We start from the raw sequence: 19,118 nt of genomic DNA, 5'->3' as shown, positions 1-19,118 counted from the left end.
CATAAGTCCCACCAAGTACAATATGAAGAATGTTTTCCAGTTTTACCAGTCTCCAGTGATTTCTATCAATAACCCAAATGAGCCATATACTAGGCTGGAGTTGGACTATGTGGATTCTGGAAATAGGAGCAAAGCGAGTACTTGGTCTCAGCCTGTCCGGCACATCCACAGATGCTATTTCTTAGAGCACTGAGTTTTCTGGTGCGATCACGAGAAGAGAGGGAGAAGTTTCTACATTTAGTAACATTTATTTATGCATTCAGTATCAAGTACATAAGTGCAAATATCCAGAATCCATAGTTAAGTCCATTAGGAACTACAGAGAAAGTAATACAAATTGTAATAAAGTTAACATGCTGGTACTTTTTAGTTACCATACATGTAAATCAGCCCATCAGTCTCACACAACAAAAGTACTGCGTGTTTGTTTTGGGTTTATTCATTTATTTAATTATTTTAAGTTCTACAAAACTGATTACTCTAAGTGCGGTCGACTTGTTTTTATTTTTATGTTGTGTGTGTGTTGGAAAAACACTTAAACATCGGTTTACAAGTCTATATATTGTTATTAAAGATTAATCCAACCAACAACCCAAGGACATAGAAGCGATTTCCACTATTGCATCAGTGCACTGGGCAGGAAGGCCTAGCCACAGGGAACATGAGAAGCTACAGAAGCATTGCAGAGAGAAGAACACCGACGAAGGGAAAGATAACTTGGGTTCTCACCATCATGCGCTTTTTTTTTTTTAGCAACACAAAATTAAAAACCACATCTAAATACACTTTTCGCTATACTTTAGTGCTTGACACAAGTGACTCAAATATCCTAAGGGTACAGAAACAGCCTAAAAACAGCTGTTTTAAAGTTTGTCTCTAAGATTATGGTACTGGGGGGGAGAAACAATCAATTTGCAGTAACATGTAAGACAGAGCTGTTACCACTTCAGACATTCCTCTTGGTGTTCAGTCCCCGGTGGGGCATCCACTTACTCAGTGTGCCTTTTAGCGCCTGGGATTTTAGCCTGAATCCTAAAAAGACAATATCAGATGGTGGTAAATCACAAGTATTATTAATGAAATAATCTTATGACATCACTATGTGTTGTTGCTTTAATTAGCTAAGTGACCAAATAGCTTAATATTCAAAAAAAGCATAATTTTTATTTATGAGTATCTATAAATGCATTTCTATGCAATAAGGAAGTATAATTAGATAATGAATGACCCCAGGAAGCCATATTTCTTAAATTATAACTTTTTAGGTAGACAAAGATGCTGATTTATTTCAGAATTATAGAAGCTGTGATATACGTAGGTGACCATTTATCAGTCTGGGACACTTCTGAAAGAGAAAGACAGTGCTGTTATTAACTATACCAGGACAACACGCATGAACAGGGAGGGTTCCAGGTGAAGAAACATATGGTCACCCTCAGCATAAACTGCTAGAACTGGAATGAAGAAAACTGAGTCCTAGTTTCAGCTCTCTACTAATTAGCTGTGTGCCATCTGGCAGCTAATGAGCCTTCCTGGTCCTAGAGCATTGACCGGGTGCAAATTAGATATTTCTAATGCCCCTAAAATTCTGTGATTCTCGCAGAATGGCAGTATTATTTTAGGTAGGTTTATACTGGAAGCATTTTGTGTCATTAAATCAAAGTTTAATGAACTCCCCATGCAGAGTTTGACTGAGACCTTCCTCTGTGCCAGGCACCCTTCCAGATACTGGAATTCAGTGAACAGAAGGGAGAAGGCTCTGCTCTCATGGAGCTTTCACTCTCCTAGGGGCTGAGGAGCCAGAAATAAACAAGTAGACAAATAAGAGAAGTACATGTTGTGACAAATGCTATTAAAAAAAGCCCAAACAAGATGGAATGATAGGCAATGAGGGGGCAGTGGTGATAGCTGAGAGATGTTGTTCAGTCACTCAGTCATGTCTGACTCTGCAACCCCATGGACTGCAGGACACCAGGCTTCCCTCTGTTTCACCATTTCCCAGAGTTTGCTTAAACTCATGACCATTGAGTTGGTGATGCCATCCAACCATCTCATCCTCTGTTGCCCTCTTCTCCGGCTGCCTTCAATCTTTCCCAGCATCAGGGTCTTTTCCAATGAGTCGGTTCTTCACGTCAGAGGGCCAAACTATTGGAGCTTCAGCTTCAGCATCAGTCCTTCCAATGAATATTCAGGGTTGATTTCCATTAGGTGGGAGACGCTTACTTTAAGTCCCCTAATGTGAGAAACAGATGTCTGCAGGATAAGAAGGGGTCACTGGGTTGAAGTGTTTCAGGAAGAGGAAGCAGGGAGTACAGAGGCCAAAAAGTGAGGACAAGCTTAGGAGGCAAGGATGAGACCAGTGTGCTTGGGGAGTGAGGCAGGAAGGTCTGAGAGGCAGGAGGTAACCAGATGGTGTTGAAACTTGCAGGTGGTAAAAGGAATTTAGATTCTATTCTGTGGCTGGGAAGCCACTGATGAATTGTAGGCAAAGGAATGATGTGATCAAAGAAGATCATGATGGTGGTTATGTGAAAAAAAAAGTGGGGAAACAGAGCAATAATGGATGGAGGACAACTGTAGCAGTCTAGGGGCTGAATGGCAATGGCCTGGGTTATATGGAATGAAGCCTTGCCAGTGGAGTAAAGTGCACACTCTGGGTATCCAGTGAGGGGATGGAGCAGACAGGACCCACCTTCCAAGCTGATGGGTTGAATGTGTGGGCAGGGGAAAGGTTGACAGTAATCAAGGAAGATGCTTTGGTTTGGGGCCTGAGCAACCAGGTGAATAATAATGCCATTTACAAAGATGTTATGACAACTGAAGTAAAAATAAATTCTAGGCTGAAACTGCAAGATCTGTTTGGCCATGCTGAATCTGAAATGCCTATGGGACATTCGAGAGATAACATCAGGTAAGCAGATGAATGTGAAGTTAACTGGGCCTTAGGAAGCATAACTATGAACAAAGCTAATGGAGGTAATGGAATTCCAGTTGAGTTATTTCAAATCCTAAAAGATGATGCTGTTAAAATGCTGCCCTCAGTCAGCCAGCAAATTTGGAAAACTCAGCAGTGGCCACAGGACTGGAAAAGGTCAGTTTTCATTTCAATCCCAAAGAAAGGCAATGCCAAAGAATGTTCAAACTACTGCACAGTTACACTCATCTCACACATTAGCAAGGTAATGCTCAAAATTCTCCAAGTGAGGCTTCAACGGTACATGTACCAAGAAATTCCAAATGTTCAAGCTGGATTCAGAAAATGCAGAGGAACCAGAGATTAAATTGCCAAAATTCTCTGGATCATTGAAAAAGCAAGAGAGTTCCAGAAAAACATCTACTTCTGCTTTATTGACTATACCAAAGACTTTGACTATGTGGATCACAACAAACTGTGGAAAATTCTTCATGAGATGGGAATACCAGACCACCTGACCTGCCTCCTGAGAAATCTATATGCAGGTCAAGAAGCAACAATTAGAACCGGACATGGAACAATGGACTGGTTCCAAATTGGGAAGGGAGTACGTGAAGGCTGTATATTGTCACTCTGCTTATTTAACTTATATGCAGAGTACATCATGCAAAATGCCAGGCTGGATGAAGCACAAACTGGAATCAAGATTTCCAGGAGAAATATCAATAACCTCACCACCTTATGACAGAATGCAAAGAGGAATTAAGGAGCTTGATGAACATGAAAGAGGAGAGTGAAAAAGCTGGCTTAAAACTCAACATTCAGAAAACTAAGATTATGGCATCTGGTCCCATCACTTCATGGCAAATAGATGGGGAAACAATGGAAACAGTGAGAGACTTTATTTTGGGGGGCTCCAAAATCACTGCAGATGGTGACTGCAGCCATGAAAATAAAAGACGCTTGCTCCTTGGAAGAAAAGCTATGACAAACCTAGACAGCATATTAAAAAGCAGAGATATTATTTTGCCAACAAAGGTCCATCTAGTCAAAGCTATGGTTTTTCCAGTAGTCATGTATGGATGTGAGAGTTGGGACCATAAAGGCTGAGCACTGAAGAACTGATGCTTTTGAACTGTGGTATCAGAGAAGACTCTTGAGAGTCCCTTGGACTTCAAGGAGATCCAACCAGTCCATCCTAAAGGAAATCAGTCCTGAATATTTATTGAAAGGACTGATGTTGAAGCTGAAACTCTAATACTTTGGCCACCTGATACGAAGAGCTGACTCATTTGAAAAGACCCTGATGCTGGGAAAGATTGAGGGCAGGAGGAGAAGGGGATGATAGAGGATGAGATGGTTGCATGGCATCACTGACTCAATGGACATGGGTTTGGGTAGACTCTGGCAGTTGGTGATGGACAGGGAGGCCTGGCATGCTGTGGTTCATGGGGTCGCAAAGAGTCAGACACAACTGAGCGACTGAACTGACTGTGACTTGCATCGATTTTTTAAAAAAATGTCTCAAGCACATAACTGACTCATATTTGGCTGTGACAAATTAACCAATGAAAACCTCCAAGTATTTTTTATACATACTACTGTTGTATCCTATCTCATCTGCACCTCCTCCTCCTCATATTCTATATTTGTAAAGTGGAATTTTAAAAAACCCAAGCTTGTGGAGACACACATTTTGGAGTCCTTGACATAGAGATAATCTTTGAGGCCACTAGGGATGAAGGGTGAACCAGAGAAGGAAGAGCCAAGAGAAGACACTGTGAGAAAGCAGCTGAGACTCAAGCAGTGCCAAGAGTCAAGGAGAGTGCTCAACAAAGATGGCAGTAATCATAAAGAGTGTCTGAGAGGTTGAAAAGGTTGAGGATGGAGTGAAGACTGCAGGATTTAGCAATACGAAGGTCACTAGGACCCTGACAAAGAGCAACTTAAGTGCTCAGGGTGCAGGCCTGCCTGCAGTGAGGTGGGGAGAGAAGCAACAGAGACAGCAAGGACAGAAAGACTGGAGAGATTATGATTGTGGAAATGAGCCAGAGGAGGCAGAAACTGATAACGCAGCAGAGAATGTGAAACATTTCAATAGAGACACCTTAGGTCTGGTCGTCTCCAAAGTATAACATATATGTATTAGTTTTGAAATGCTTTTAGAATATCACAGTGGACTAAGTGTTAACTAATTCTACTTTTCTCCCATTGCAGAAGTCCTTTAAACCATATCTGTGACAGTGGTCAACTAACTTTTATGTGAATACTTGAATGGGTGTCAGTGAGTTTACTGTTTCACAGGGCAAATGGCTTCATTGTTGAACAACTCTAATTGGTACTGTTTCCCCTCATGTTTCATTCAAATCTCAGAACTTCTGGCCTTTCCATTCACGGCTCTTTAGAGAAAAAGAGAATGATTACTTCTCTTACAATGTTAGACCTCCAATGTGTTCTTTTAAAGTTATCTCTTTTCCAGAATAATCATCTCCAGTAAAGTTTGGTTGTCACTCACATTACTGTCATATTTCCAATACTTCAATACCCAGTCATCTTACGGACATGACTTCAGTGTATAATTGCAACTCTTAAAGTGTTCAACTCTGAAATTTAACACATCTATGGAATGCCAATATGGGATATGAAACAACTATAGCCTCTTTTGATTTTGACATATACTTCTATTAATAACATCTAAACTTGCATAGATTAAAAAAAATATGCCTCAGTACATTACTGATTCATATTTGGCTATGATCAATTAATCTATTTATCACTCACCCCCCAGGTATTTTTTACACACACTACTGTTGTACTCTATCACATCTGCCCCTCTTCCCATCCGATATTTGCAAAAGTTGACTTAAAAAAATCTAAATATAGGACTTTGCTTTCCCTGTCAATTTCATTTTATTAACTTCAGTTCCACATTCTACATTACTCAAGATCACTTAATTCATTCTGAATCTTGAGCTTACTGTCTTCTGAATGGGCTTTTGCTCCAAGCTATGTGTCACCTAGAACTCTGATGAGCATATCTGATTTGTCTTCACAAAGTCATGTGAAGCACTGGTATGGAAAGTCATGGAGTCGAGGGCAGAGGCCTGTGTCACATTACTACACCTCGCCCTGGATGGATTTTCGGTGGACTAATGAACATCCATAGGGTCTACTATTTCAACATTCTGGAACTCTACCAATTGTGCTATAATCTGGACTGTACATCTCCATTTTCTCCTCAAGGACACCAAGAAGACTTTTCAAGTACCTCAATGAAATACTAAGAAAGTGTTGTTAGGTGTTATTATCCCCAGTTAGGGGCTCCCCAGGTGGCACTAGTGGTAAAGAACCCACTTGCCAAGGCAGAAGATGCAAGAGACTCGGGTTTGATGCCTGGGTCGGGCAGATCCCCTGGAGGAGGGCATGGCAACCCATTCCAGTATCGTTGCCAAGAGAATCCCATGGACAGAGGAGCCTGGTGGGCTATATAGTCCATGGGGTTGCAAGGAACTGGACACGAATGAAGCGACTTAGCATGCACGTACCCCCATTTTAGAGCTGGAAAACTGAGACACAGGGAGGTTAAATGACCTGGTATCATTCATTCAGTATAGGCGTGGGAGGGGCACCAAGGTTTCCTGCCTAGTCTGGGACAGTCCTCCACACTCACCATGAACTGATCTCTAAGCAGTGGGAGTAGGATGATCATGATTATGATCGTTGAATATTTATTGAGTCCTCCCTATGTCCAAGAATACTTTACAGACATTATCTTTCCAATGTATAGATAAGGAAACAAACTCAGGGAGTCAAATAACATTTATAATTAATTCATATAGCTAAAAAATGCCAGAAATGGACTCAAGTTAGTCTATCTGATTCCAAAGTTCCTGTTTTTAACGGTTTCACTAAAATGGTGTGAGTTCTTTTGGTGGAATTATTCTAACATGTAATCAGAATTTCAGAGGTTGAAGAAATCTTAGAGGTAAGACTCCATTAAGAAATATCCTTCAAAATTTAGTGTCAAGCCAAACAGATTCTCTTGGAGAACTGCTGTTTAACTACATAACTTATCCAGTTTCTCTCTTTTTTAATTTTTTAAAAATATTTTATTCATATTTATTTATTTGGCTGCACTAGGTTCTTGGTTGTGGCATGCATGATCTTCAATCTTCATTACAGCACAGGGGATCTTTAGTTGTAGCACGTGGGATCTAGTTCCCTGACCAGGAATTGAACCTAGACCCCTGCACTGCAAGCATGAAGCCTTAGCTACTGGACCACCAGGGAAGCCCCACTCAGTTTCTCTTTTTGTCCTTAGCTTCCTTTCTATTCCTGTTCAGAGCGTTGATTTCCAATTTTAATTTAGCCAACCATATTGTATACATATGTTCATACATTTTAGTTTCTGCCATCTCTCCTTTGCTTCTATTTTAACAGGCTTACATCCCTACCACTTTTGTTTGAATTCAAACAGCTTCCTTGCTAATTACCACATCTCACTTTCCAATTCTGCTCCCACTAGACTGCCATAGTAATCTGTGCAAAACACAAATCTCCTGCATAGGAACATCAAGGGCAGGCTATGTCCTGTTGAGTCCTAACTCCTTAGAGTATTCTATACTTGGCCCCAGCTTCTCTTTCTAGGCCCTTTCTAGCTCATCTTTTCATTCATTTAAGCTTTAGACACACTGGTTGACTCACTGCTCCCTGACCCTGACCTACATTTTCATACTTCTGCCTCTACCTGTGTTATTTCTTCTTGCAGTGTCTTTCCAAACCTCAGCATCCCCCTGATGAGTGTTTACCATCCTTCAGGGCTGCTATAGACTGAATGTTTATATCCTGCTGCACCCCATCACCCAACACCACCAAATTTATATACTGAAACCTAACCCCCAATATGTTAGTATTAGGAGGCGGGGCTTTCGGAAGGTGATTAGGTCATGAGAATGGAGCCTTCATGAATGGGATTAGTGCCCTATAAAAGAGAACCCAGAGAGTTTCCATCTACTTCTGCCATGTGAGGACACAGACAGAAGTCCTCCATAGAACCCAGCCATGCTAGCGAGAGCCCTTTTTTTAGTGGCTTTCCATTATCTCCCAGGTAAGAACAGTAGTTTCTGTATCTCTCTCACCGTAATATTTTACAAAATTCTACTGTCATTCTTATATCGTCTTATGGTTATTTCTTTACAGTTTTGTCTGTACCCATAGGCTAAGAGCTCTGCTAGTGGGATCATCTTATTCATCTTTATACTCTCTGTATCTGTTAATGAAATGCCTCGAAAATAATGTCTTTTTTAAGCAAGCAACTAATCAATAAAAAATTAAGAGATGCGGTTTGTTCAAGATCTTCAAATTAAGTGCTAAACAGCTGAGGCCTAGAACTTCTGTCTTCCAGTTTCTAAGCTCCTATTCTGGTGTTCTTTGCTGTCATTCCTGAACATAGTTCTAACTGCCAGAAGTTAAATACACCTAGGAAGTTCATTAAAATATAGATTATGGGTCCCTTATCCCAGGAATTTTATTTCCATAAGTTTGTTGTAGAATCTGGGAATTCATATTTTTAACAGGTTCCCCAGGTTTGCAAATACCAAATCTCATGTTATACCATGCTGTCATTTCCTAATACAAAGTAATAAATATTTGTCTTCAATATGCTGATTTTTACTAGGTATTCATTGCATATGTGTTAAGCTGATAATTTCAGGCATTTTGAAATGTCTGAATCCAAATTCACCACGAACTGAAGAGGAAGAATATAAACAATACATAATAAAAACAAAAATCTTTATAAACTTCAGGAGAGAACTGTAACTGATGACACAAATCAAATAGCAGAGGAACTTTAAAGTGCTTGCTTTTTTCTTATTTGTTTTGCTCTGTATATCTTTGACACTCTAAAATACTTGCATTTAATTCTTACTATCATCTAGGTCTAGCCACATGATTCTAGGATTCCTAGAGAGAAACTCTAGTATTTTTTGGATGTGTATTTGTAGTCAAAGCTGAGGTCAGCTTTTGATTAAAACAAAATCTTGAGTAATAATAACAACAGAAAAACTTCATTTTAGATGAAGATATATCTAAAAACACTAATTTAAGAATTAGGGAAAACTACTAAGTTAATGACTATATTAACTGTAAATACTTTTATAACTGGAATCATTATCTCCTAATATATAAAGTAGCCATAAAGTAGAGTCTATTTAAGACTTAGGTTTAAAAAGCAATGGCATTAATAAAATAGGCAAACACACACACTTATTGAATTTAAATGTTGTAATCTAAAAGGTAATAAAAGTTCTCAAGATTAAAAAATGTTTTGTTTTAAAAATAATTTCAATGGTTTAAAACTTAGTGATATTTATTATTTAAAAATTGAAAATGCTAACATTTTTATTTTGATTAATCTACTAAAATTTAATTTTACTTTTCTGAATCAGGCTTCTTTCCTTGCTCCAGTCCATCTTATTCTTGGACATGAGCCAGTCCCCAGACAGACATTAATATCATTCATTTATTAAAATTCATTTCATGATACCTGAAATAAACCACTGAAAGTTTTATTTAACTGGAAGTTTTAAAATTTATACTTTATTTCTGAAATAATATATTTGGTAGGGGTATATGACTCAAAGAAGTGAATGATCAAAAATCAGTCTATTACTTTATTATCCTTTTATTACTCCTATCTAATCCAGTCAAGTGCCTGCCTAAGGCAGTCTCTCCTTTTTATAAATTGCACTGTGCAACTTACTTTGCCACAACAGCATTTATGTGAGTCCTCACAAGTCCCAGATATTGGTCAATCTGTGCCTACAAAGAGAAGAAATCATCAGCGCATCCACAGCTCACAAGGTCAAAACTTAACGTGAATGTTTGACATCACATAGAACTTACCTGGTGCTTAACATACACTACAGGTAGAGTAAACATTGAAACCACAGCTGGGATGAAAAACAAATATAGTATTAAAATTGAGAGTTATAAGTAGGAACAATCTCATAGATACATTTTTATAGTTATGTGATATAATGCTTCCCTGGTGGCTCAGAGGTTAAAGCGTCTGCCTGCAATACAGGAGACCTGGGTTCGATCCCTGGGTTGGGAAGATCCCCTGGAGAAGGCAATGGCAACCCACTCCAGTATTCTTGCCTGGAGAATCCCATGGACAGAGGAGCCTGGTGGGTTACGTCCACGGGGTCGCAAAGAGTCGGACACGACTGAGTGACTTCACTTTCACTTTATGTGATATAATGACATTATTTGCAGTAGCCAGCATTCTAGCTAAAGGATTGCAGGGCTAGTTCATAAGGAAAACCAAAAAATGCTGAGACCTTCACAAATATTAAGTCATTAATTCTGGAATGAGAGAATGACCTCCTAAGATAAAAATGATCTGCTATACATAACACCATTGAAGCAGATATATATTTGAAGCCAGATAAAACCAGTTATGGTTGAAGAAAAAGAAAAAACTTTAAGAAATTCATTTTTACTGTGTAATATATTGATATATTGTGCTCTTTAATTGAACTATGATGGTCAGGGAAATGCTCTGCACTCAGAAAATCTGGAATTTGTTGCTAGGAACCCATCTAAGCAAGCTCACAGCCTAGGGAGATGCTCACACGGAGTATGTGAGGGGAGGCAGAACACACTTGTCTGTCCTTACCCATGAGCAGCAGAGTCAGGCCATTGAAGAGAGCGCCAACATAAGTCAGGAGCCACATCAGGACTGCAAACTAACAAATGACATGATGTTCAGAGCTTCTAAACCCATTATGACAGAAAAGAGTCTCATTTCATTGATTTGTTTAGATTAAAATTTGAGGCAAAGGACATCATGGTTTCAACAGGAAGTATAAGAGCAGTTAAAGCTTGTCATAGAATTACTGAAAGAGGATCCAGTCTTTACTTGTCTCAGAACCCTGTGGATCTCCTTGTAAGATCTGAGGGACTCAGTGAAATAATAAACTAGGGCAGGGGTCAGCAAACTGGCCTCGACCTGTTTTCGTATAGGCCCACAAGTGAAGAATGAATTTTGCACGGTCGAATAAAGTTAAAACAAAAATAACATTTTGTATAACGTGAAAATGATACAAAATTCAGTGCTCAGTATTCATAAACAATGTTAGCACACAGCCACAGTTATTCATTTATATATTGTCTTCGGCTGCTCTTCTACTATAGTGACAAAGTTGAGTAGCTACAACAAAGACTGTAGCCCACAAAGCCTAAAATATTTATCACGTGGCCCTTTATATAATAGATAAGGTTTGCTGATCCCTATTCTAGCCCACAGTTTTCACATTACACATTTAAGTAGACACGTTACCTTAACACCGCTAAGGTTAAGTAATTTTAATCTCCCTGCTCTCTTTTTTAAGTTAATATTTGCCAAGATGTTATTCCAGTAAAGCACCTTGAGCATCAAGGACTCATCACTCACTTTCCTTCTGCTCTTTCTTCCTCATTAAGGAGCAGCCCAAGGTACAGATCCCTCCCGGTGCCCTGGGAGAATGGAGAACTGGCAGAATCCTTGCCTGGGTTCCCACCCTTCTGCTTATGGCCCTGTTGAGTATGACTGATTGACTTTGGTTTTCCCTATAAGCCATGTGGTGGTCCTAGCAGTTTGTTCCAAGAAGCCCAGTGAGTTCAATGATGGAACCAGGAATAACACCCAGGTACCCCTCCTCTACACTTCAGGGGCTCATTCTCACAGCCCATAGGTCTTATTATTAGCAGAGTACAGTGTTTCTTTCTAAGAAAAAGCATGTGTATTTTTCACATTCCCTAAACTAGATGTTTATTTTTAAAATAATTTTAGGAAATTGAGGAATTGAAAATGGGAACAAGAAGTAGCCTGGGGTACTGTAAGTAGTACAAAACTAGAAGCTATGTAACCTGGATTTGATCTCAGCTCTGTCAGTGACTCACTGGGCAACCTCAGGCAAGTGTCTTAACCTCTTTGAACCATAGTTTCAGCATCTGTAAAACGATGACATTAGACTGGATGAGCTCCCTGGTACTGTACAGCTGGACATTCCCTAGAATATAATTCGCACTTATTTTATTCTCCATCATGTGGAAGTTTATAACATTATGTGTACCTTTAGGGAAAACAAAAATCAAGACTGTCAAATGAAATGGCTTAAGCACTCATACTTTTAAGGAATCCACCAGGTCCTGGACAAGGAAGAGCCTCCTCAGTTCTTTGAGTGTGTTGTTCACGTAGAATTGCAGGCAGTCTGTGTACTTCTGAATCTGCTCCTGAGACAGGGTGATCTCAAGCTCCAAGTAGGCCCTGTCAACAGAGCATCCCCACAGAGGACTCCATCAGAGGGAATCTTGAAACAGCTGTTTCCCTTCTCCAACCCTGAGGACCACATTCAGGTCATCCTGAAGGATTTACACCAGTCAGAAGGCTGCAGGGCAACACACCCACACCCACACCCACAGTTAGTACACTGGGGAACACAGGAGTCACGGCACTCAGTGGGGTAATGTGGCTGCTTCTGTCTCTCATAGGCAACACGATAGTGTGAGCTGATAATTCAGAGGCTAGGAGCAGAGAAAAGTCAGTCCCAAATTAGTTCACTTGCTGAATTCTCGGTATATCTAGCTCACTGGGCAATTGTGAAAAGTTCTTATTTCTTCTCGGCTGCATGAAGATGAATTGTCTTTTTAAATAATTGAGAGATCTCAAAATCTTAGCTGCCAATTATTATTTCTCATCAAATCTCTAAGATTTCATATTTAGATTCTGGAAAGTACTTTTAGGTTTTATTCTAGAGAGCTCTGAAAACACAAGTGACCTGGGACATATTAAAATGCTCACTGGTTCTAGTAAGAGTGGTATTTTTAATAACTGCATTTTCCATTTGTTCAAAGGGTTAATTTGAACTCTTGGGTAGATAAACCAGGCTCTACAAATCTATAAAAATCGATTGATCCTCCTGCTTTGACCATACCCACCATGCTCCCCACCCGCCCCCGCCCCCCCGCCCCGGCCACCAACGAGACCTATCCTCTCTTTCTCCTTCCTTCTCTCTGCCATGTTGTCTACTTCTAGAGTTCTAACAGTGCTCACCTAACTCTGAGGATTGAGAATTTTTATGTTTGGCTTTTTAGAAAAATAATCAGAAAAGCGGATTTGTCTAGCTGATATGTTTTGATTCAAAATGTACTCTGAGTTAGATATTCCTTTTATTGATAGAAACAATTAAGCCAAAGGAACGTTTAGGTTTTAAATGTGTCTCCTAATGGAAGATAAAGTAGTTGAGCTAATAACAGTTTGACTCTTGGTCCTACAACTGGGTAGTTACAGAAGAAATAAGTCAAGTGAGAGGTAAATCCCCAGTGTAACTTGACAGTCCTGGATCCAAGAACGTGGGAGAAGCCAACCTCTCTTGTACGGCTTAGGGTAGAGGCTGGAGCAGGACAGGACTCTAAAGGTGTGGATACTGGTCACAGGCGAGGGTCACTGAAGTAGGCATAGTATTCACCCCGGTAAGATGACACTCCACTTTTCTATTCTTCCCACCTTTGGGAAGGCAACCAAGTTATAGCTCAGAGACCCATTAACTCTGCATTAGAAGAAGGCCAAATACATCCCAAGGGTGAGGATGATCAGACTGTAACTGTGTTTGACAATGAGCACAGGAACCCGAGGCTAGAAAGTGACGTGTGAAACACGGCATTTTGCCTTTTGTCAGCACGGCCCTGGCATCTTTTCCTTCTTTTAAGAGCCTGGTGCCCTGAGACCTTGATTCAGCTGGCTGATGAGGCTGAGCCAGGGAGGATTCAGAGGCATCCCCAGGGAATCACTGAGGTTGGCTCAGAAGCCATTATGCAGCAGTATCTATATCTCCAGGATGCAGAAATATCCCTCGGTTATAGGAGGTGAGGACAGCTGCAGCGGGGCCTGCAGCAGGTGAGGGTATGACTCTGACGGTCAGTGCTAAAATGCCCAGGGCTTACAAGCTAGAATCTCGAGTAAACTGGGGTGGAGTTGGGGAGCATGCAGCTGGCAGTGCTAATATCTCCCTCTGCCACATTTCATATATCCACTTAATACACTGCCTTAAAGAAATCCTCCTCCTCAGTGCTCATTCGAGTCAGATTTCCCCTGTATTAAAATACAGAAGAGGGTACATAATACTATTCAATTGTGAGTACATAATACTATACAGATTCTGAGGGATGAACTTTACATCCCACAGAACTTGGCCCTTTGACATTAAACTTCTGAAAAGAGCACAGAAATAAAAATCTGAACACTTTGGTCCTGGTTCTGTGCTATTTACTTTGAGCAAGGTTTACTTTACTTTTTAGAACCTCTGTTTTTCCATCTGTGAAAAGGGATTACAATGTTCTGCCTTCATCACAGAGTTGGGAGAATAATTGTTGAAACACTTTAAATCATAAAACACTGTTTGCATATAAGTGAATTATGATTACTATGAGAAGTAATTAAATACAAAAATAATATCAAATATAAATTAAATGTTTTCACATTTCATAAATTCGCCCACAAGGATTTATATTATATAAATTATAGAAAGGTATATTGAAGATAAATATTTAACATTTAATTAGAAGTGATTAAAGTTTTAAAAAGCTCAATAAAGCAGTAAGCATTAGACTAGGGACGAGTCTGCTTTAGAAATTTAACAGAAATATTTGATATTAAAAGACAGCGTTAAAGGAGACTCTAAGAGGCCTGTTAAAGGTCAAAAGAAGCAGGACCCAAAGTGCACAGGCGGTGAAATAGAGGCCGAGGAAAGAGCCACGTGAGAGGTGGGGCAAGGGCTGGTCGGGTTGGGCACTCACTTGAAAGGGTGACCCTCGTCGGTTTTCTGCACAGCTTGTAAAACAGACTTGTAGATGCGGAAACTGATGGTGGCTGAGAGCGCAGCGAGGGCCAGGTAGGCCACGACGCTCACAACGCTGAACTGTGTCAGGGAGAAGAGCAGCAGCAGGAAGCTCCCAAACACTATCCCCGTCTGCTTGATGTCCCTCCAGTATAGCAGGTCAATAGCTGTGGGAGGAGACACGTACATTCACACAGAGCACCCAACAGCAGCAGCGCCTTCAGGGAGCTGCCGGCTCGTTCCACAAAGCCGCGGGCGCTACAGGTTGTCCTGGATTCCTAAACACAGGTGAGCACACAGAGCACCACTCCTAGAGCACTTCCCATCCTCCTGTTTGGCTTTGGAAGCATCTTTCCATCCCTGAGGTCAGTTAGTAAATTCACAGATAAGAAAAGGCTGTTGAACCTCCAGTGACAGTATCTCCATGAGCAAATCTCAGTGGGTTACAACTGTGGGCATCAGTTATGTGCCTCTGAAACAAGACTGAAAATTCAGAGCACTCTGAAGTATCTGTTCTCTTTCTTTGGATGGCATTGATGGCATGCATCTTGATGCCCTGCTTACAACTCAATGTCTCAATAGTGGCCCGGAGACGAGCATGTCAGTCATAGACATGTTCCTGCTGATGAGAGGAGGCACTAAGAATGAAAACAGAAGTGGAGCCTCAGAAGCCTGTCAGCTGGTCTGGGAGACTCCAGGCAATGCCAAAGGCTTCTGAATAGAGATATGGTCTACCTCTAAAATGAGTAAAACTAAACATTAGTAGTTAGTAGCTATCTCAAGAATCCCCGGAGCTGACATTTGGGTCAAACGGTTTTGTTTCGTATGATTTGTTCACTTAGATTCTTGTGACTTAAAAACCTGGAATATAAATTTTAAAATCTACATTGTACCTATCATTCAGTTATTTCTCTCTTTCAACTTAGAAACAAAAAATTAATTCAAAAGAATAAAGCCATGGTGCTTCAAATATGATGCAAAATGGAAATATTTTGAATATTTCAGTCACTAGATTATGAAAAAAGCATAGAAGACTTGCTCAAGAATGTATGCAAATTTGTCCTCCAATTAGGCAAGTAACATATGGTTTCTTTTTTGGGGGAGATACAATTGACATAACATTTTGTGAGTTTAAGGTGTACAACATACTGATGGGATATATTTATATATTGCAGTATAGCAACTGAAGGCAGGAGGAGAAGGGGACAACAGAGGATGAGATGGTTGGATGGCATCATTGACTCAATGAACATGAGTTTGAGCAAACTCTGAGAGATAGTGAAGGGTAGGGAAGCCTGGCGTGCCACAGTCCATGAGGTAGCAAAGAGTCACGACTGAGCAACTGAACAACAATGACATAGCATCAGTTAACACCTCTGTCACATCACCTAGTTATTTCTTTTTTTCTGGTAAGAACATGTAAGACCCAGCATCTTTGAATTATGTAATGCAGTATTGTTGACTATATTTACTTTGTTGTGCATTAGATCCATCAGACTCCTTTATCTACTAGTTGCAGGTTTATACCCTTTGATCAACATCTCCCTAATTCCCCTTCCCCCTGACTCCAGTAACCACCATTCTATTCTGTTTCTATGAATTCAGCTTCTTCAGATTCCACATGTAAGTGGGATCCTACAGTGCTTGTCTCTGTGTGACTTATCTCTTTTAGCATAAGGCCCTCAAGGTCTATCCATGTTGTCACACACACACAAAAATAGTTTTTATAGAATATTACACAAATTCTCAGAAAAAGAAAATAAGACATGAAATTCCCACCCTACAACGAAATGAAAGTGGCCATTGCTTACACTACCAGTTTCATTTGCAGCGTAAGTGGAGGCACCAGGTTTAAGGCACTAGTCATCAGCTCAACGGAAAACGAAGGTGACTAGATTGAAGAAAGCAGGGAACTGCTCCCATCATACTCTGGTACATAGCTAGCTGAGAGACAGTACTGGAAAGGTCACACAGCCTAGTGACAACCCCACGCTGTGGAGAGGATACAAGGAATGTTGCAAAGTGTCAACCCTTGCACCAGACTAACTCAGGCTGGATGGAGAGTACATCAGATCAAGGGCTTAAAGTGGGAGGGGGGATCTTTTATAACAGGCTGAGGACACTCCAGTAGCCTGAAGCTGGAGAGAGAATTTACTCCTGAACTGATCTGTCACTCACCCCTATCTATCCCCCACTCATCACTGCTTGGTCTACCAATGACATTAACTCACAAAGATTACAATATTCAGCCATATTGTTAGGGAAAAAAATATGTTCCCTTCCTCCTAGAACACTTCTGCAGTGTAGGAAGGAGAGAAGATCACGAGCATGTTTTGGGGTGAAACAAAGATTCCCCCCCCCCATTTTGAGTGGTGCCAGCTCTACAGATCAGTTTCTTGGACAAAGTGGAAGCACTGCTGCTCCAAAGTCTCTCTCTCTTTCCCCAGCCCCAATCCCCAGCCCCAGTCACACTGACATTTCACTATTAGAAATTCATTTATTTGGAGTAATCCTTTTAATCTTCAAAGTATTTGTTGTCTTTATTTTTTTTTAATGCAAAGACCTAGAAGGGGATATGTCATTAACAAAAAACCTGAATGAGTTCACTGAATGATTTACATTTCAGAACAGCTGTTGAGAACAGAGCACCGAAATTATAATCCTTTTTGGGCAGAGAAGAAGGATCTTTTTGAAGATATGACACAGGAAACCCCTGCGCCCCTGAGGGTGGATGACAAAAATGGGAGAAGAAGGAAATCTCCAAAGAAGCCCAGCTCCCCCAGTTTGAGTGGCTGAGATAAGCCTAGGAGTCTAAGTCTAGCCCCCAGGGAGCTAGGAGCTCCTATTGTTTACATGCTAAGTTCAGGAAAGGGGAAGGAGACCAAAAAGGAGACTAACACATCACCATTACCAGCAGTGTTACCGCTTCCACATTTGTTTTTATTCAGTATTTATTGAGCAAGAACTAAGTGCCATGCTTTGTGATAGGTACAGGGGTATCAAAATAAATAAACTGTTTAAAAAAAGAAAACTTACATGTAAATAAATAAATGGTAATCTTCTGTTTTACGATGCCCACCGATTTCCATGGCAGACAGATTTAGAGGCAAACACATTATAAGACAGCATGATCTGTGCTACGGGAGCACACAGTGCTAGGGGTGGTGGGCTCGCCCCCCCCCTGAGGTGATGTGAAGGGGCACTGGGGACCCTGCAGGTAGTTTTCGGGCAAAGAGGAGATAGAATTTGCTTTTTCAAGTGAATTTCCACTTAATGAACTGCATAACACCTGCTAAAAATGATGGTGGCCTCTAGAAAAGCCTTCCGACTCTCTGGACCCCTGTTCAAACAGCCTGAGAATGGCAGGCACCAGGTAGGGACTACTAGAAGCAGCCGTGGCAGAGAACACCAACTGTTAACTAAGTAACTGGGCTTCCCAGGTGGCGCTACGGATAAAGAATCCGCGGGCCAGTGCAGGAGACATAAGAGACCCGGTTTGATCCCTGAGTGGGGAAGATCCCTGGAGGAATAAATGGCAACCCATTTCAGTATTCTTGCTTGGAGAATCCCATGGACAGAGGAGCCCAGCAGGCTACAGTCCATAGGGTCGCAGAGTCGGACACTACTGAAGTGACTTGGCATGAAGTAACATTAGTTTGGTGTAGGGTAATTACACAACAGGTCCTTCAACCAACTTTTAAAATTGCTGGAGGTTTCTAACTGGGAGGTTAACAAAAGTTTCTCTTAAAACATCCGTGGGAAGTTGATTCTGGGTACTTTATGACATGATTCTCTATTTACACAGATTCTGAAATATTCAAAGCACTTTCACATATTACTTCATTTAAACCTCACGATAAACTCCATTAAACAGGCGTAGAATAGGTGAGGGAACTAAAGAAACTCATATACTGACTAGTTGGGGCTTCCCTGGTGTCTCGGCAGTAGAGTCTGCCTGCTGGTACAGGAGACTCAGGTTCAATCCCTGAGTGGGGAAGATCCCCTGGGGAAGGAAATGTTAGGACCAAACGGGACAGACTCAGGGGGAGGCTAGGCCGGAGAAAAGCTGAGGCTCTGGGAACTCCCGCAGGCAGTGTAGCTCGACCAATCAGAAAAAATCCCCATAGCCCCGGCCTGCGCCAGACCCGAGCCAATCCAGATAGGGATGCGAGGTTTAAAAGTCCCCCGCGCGCGTATGGTTTAACCAATCAGCTATGCTGTTACAGAAACAAAGAACCGTCTGTATAAAAGTATATGTGATTCAGAGCTCAGGGCCTTTGTCAGATTCCACTGTGCTGGATGAAACCTAGGCCCGGGCTCGA

At 41.0% G+C, this 19,118-nt stretch overlaps 1 protein-coding gene across 2 annotated transcripts in view; it reads right to left on the bottom strand.

Annotated features, from left to right (window-relative positions):
- Nucleotides 1-232: 232 nt before the first annotated feature.
- The window catches only part of RTN1 (reticulon 1), a 257,808-nt gene continuing 238,922 nt past the window's right edge, over nt 233-19,118 (bottom strand). For both annotated transcript variants that reach the window (XM_040226343.1, XM_040226345.1), the window contains 6 exons: nt 14,756-14,963; nt 12,089-12,227; nt 10,596-10,665; nt 9,821-9,867; nt 9,678-9,736; nt 233-1,032 (listed from right to left, as the gene is read on the bottom strand). In XM_040226343.1, coding sequence (XP_040082277.1) covers nt 990-1,032; nt 9,678-9,736; nt 9,821-9,867; nt 10,596-10,665; nt 12,089-12,227; nt 14,756-14,963 — 566 coding nt within the window. In that variant the 3' untranslated portion in view covers nt 233-989. The remainder of the gene's footprint in view (nt 1,033-9,677; nt 9,737-9,820; nt 9,868-10,595; nt 10,666-12,088; nt 12,228-14,755; nt 14,964-19,118) is intronic.

The sequence above is a fragment of the Oryx dammah genome, unplaced genomic scaffold (assembly GCF_014754425.2).
Source record: "Oryx dammah isolate SB20612 unplaced genomic scaffold, SCBI_Odam_1.1 HiC_scaffold_26, whole genome shotgun sequence".
Lineage (NCBI taxonomy): Eukaryota > Metazoa > Chordata > Mammalia > Artiodactyla > Bovidae > Oryx > Oryx dammah.
Note: the sequence above shows the minus strand (reverse complement) of the source record. Positions and strands in the feature narration are given on the sequence as shown.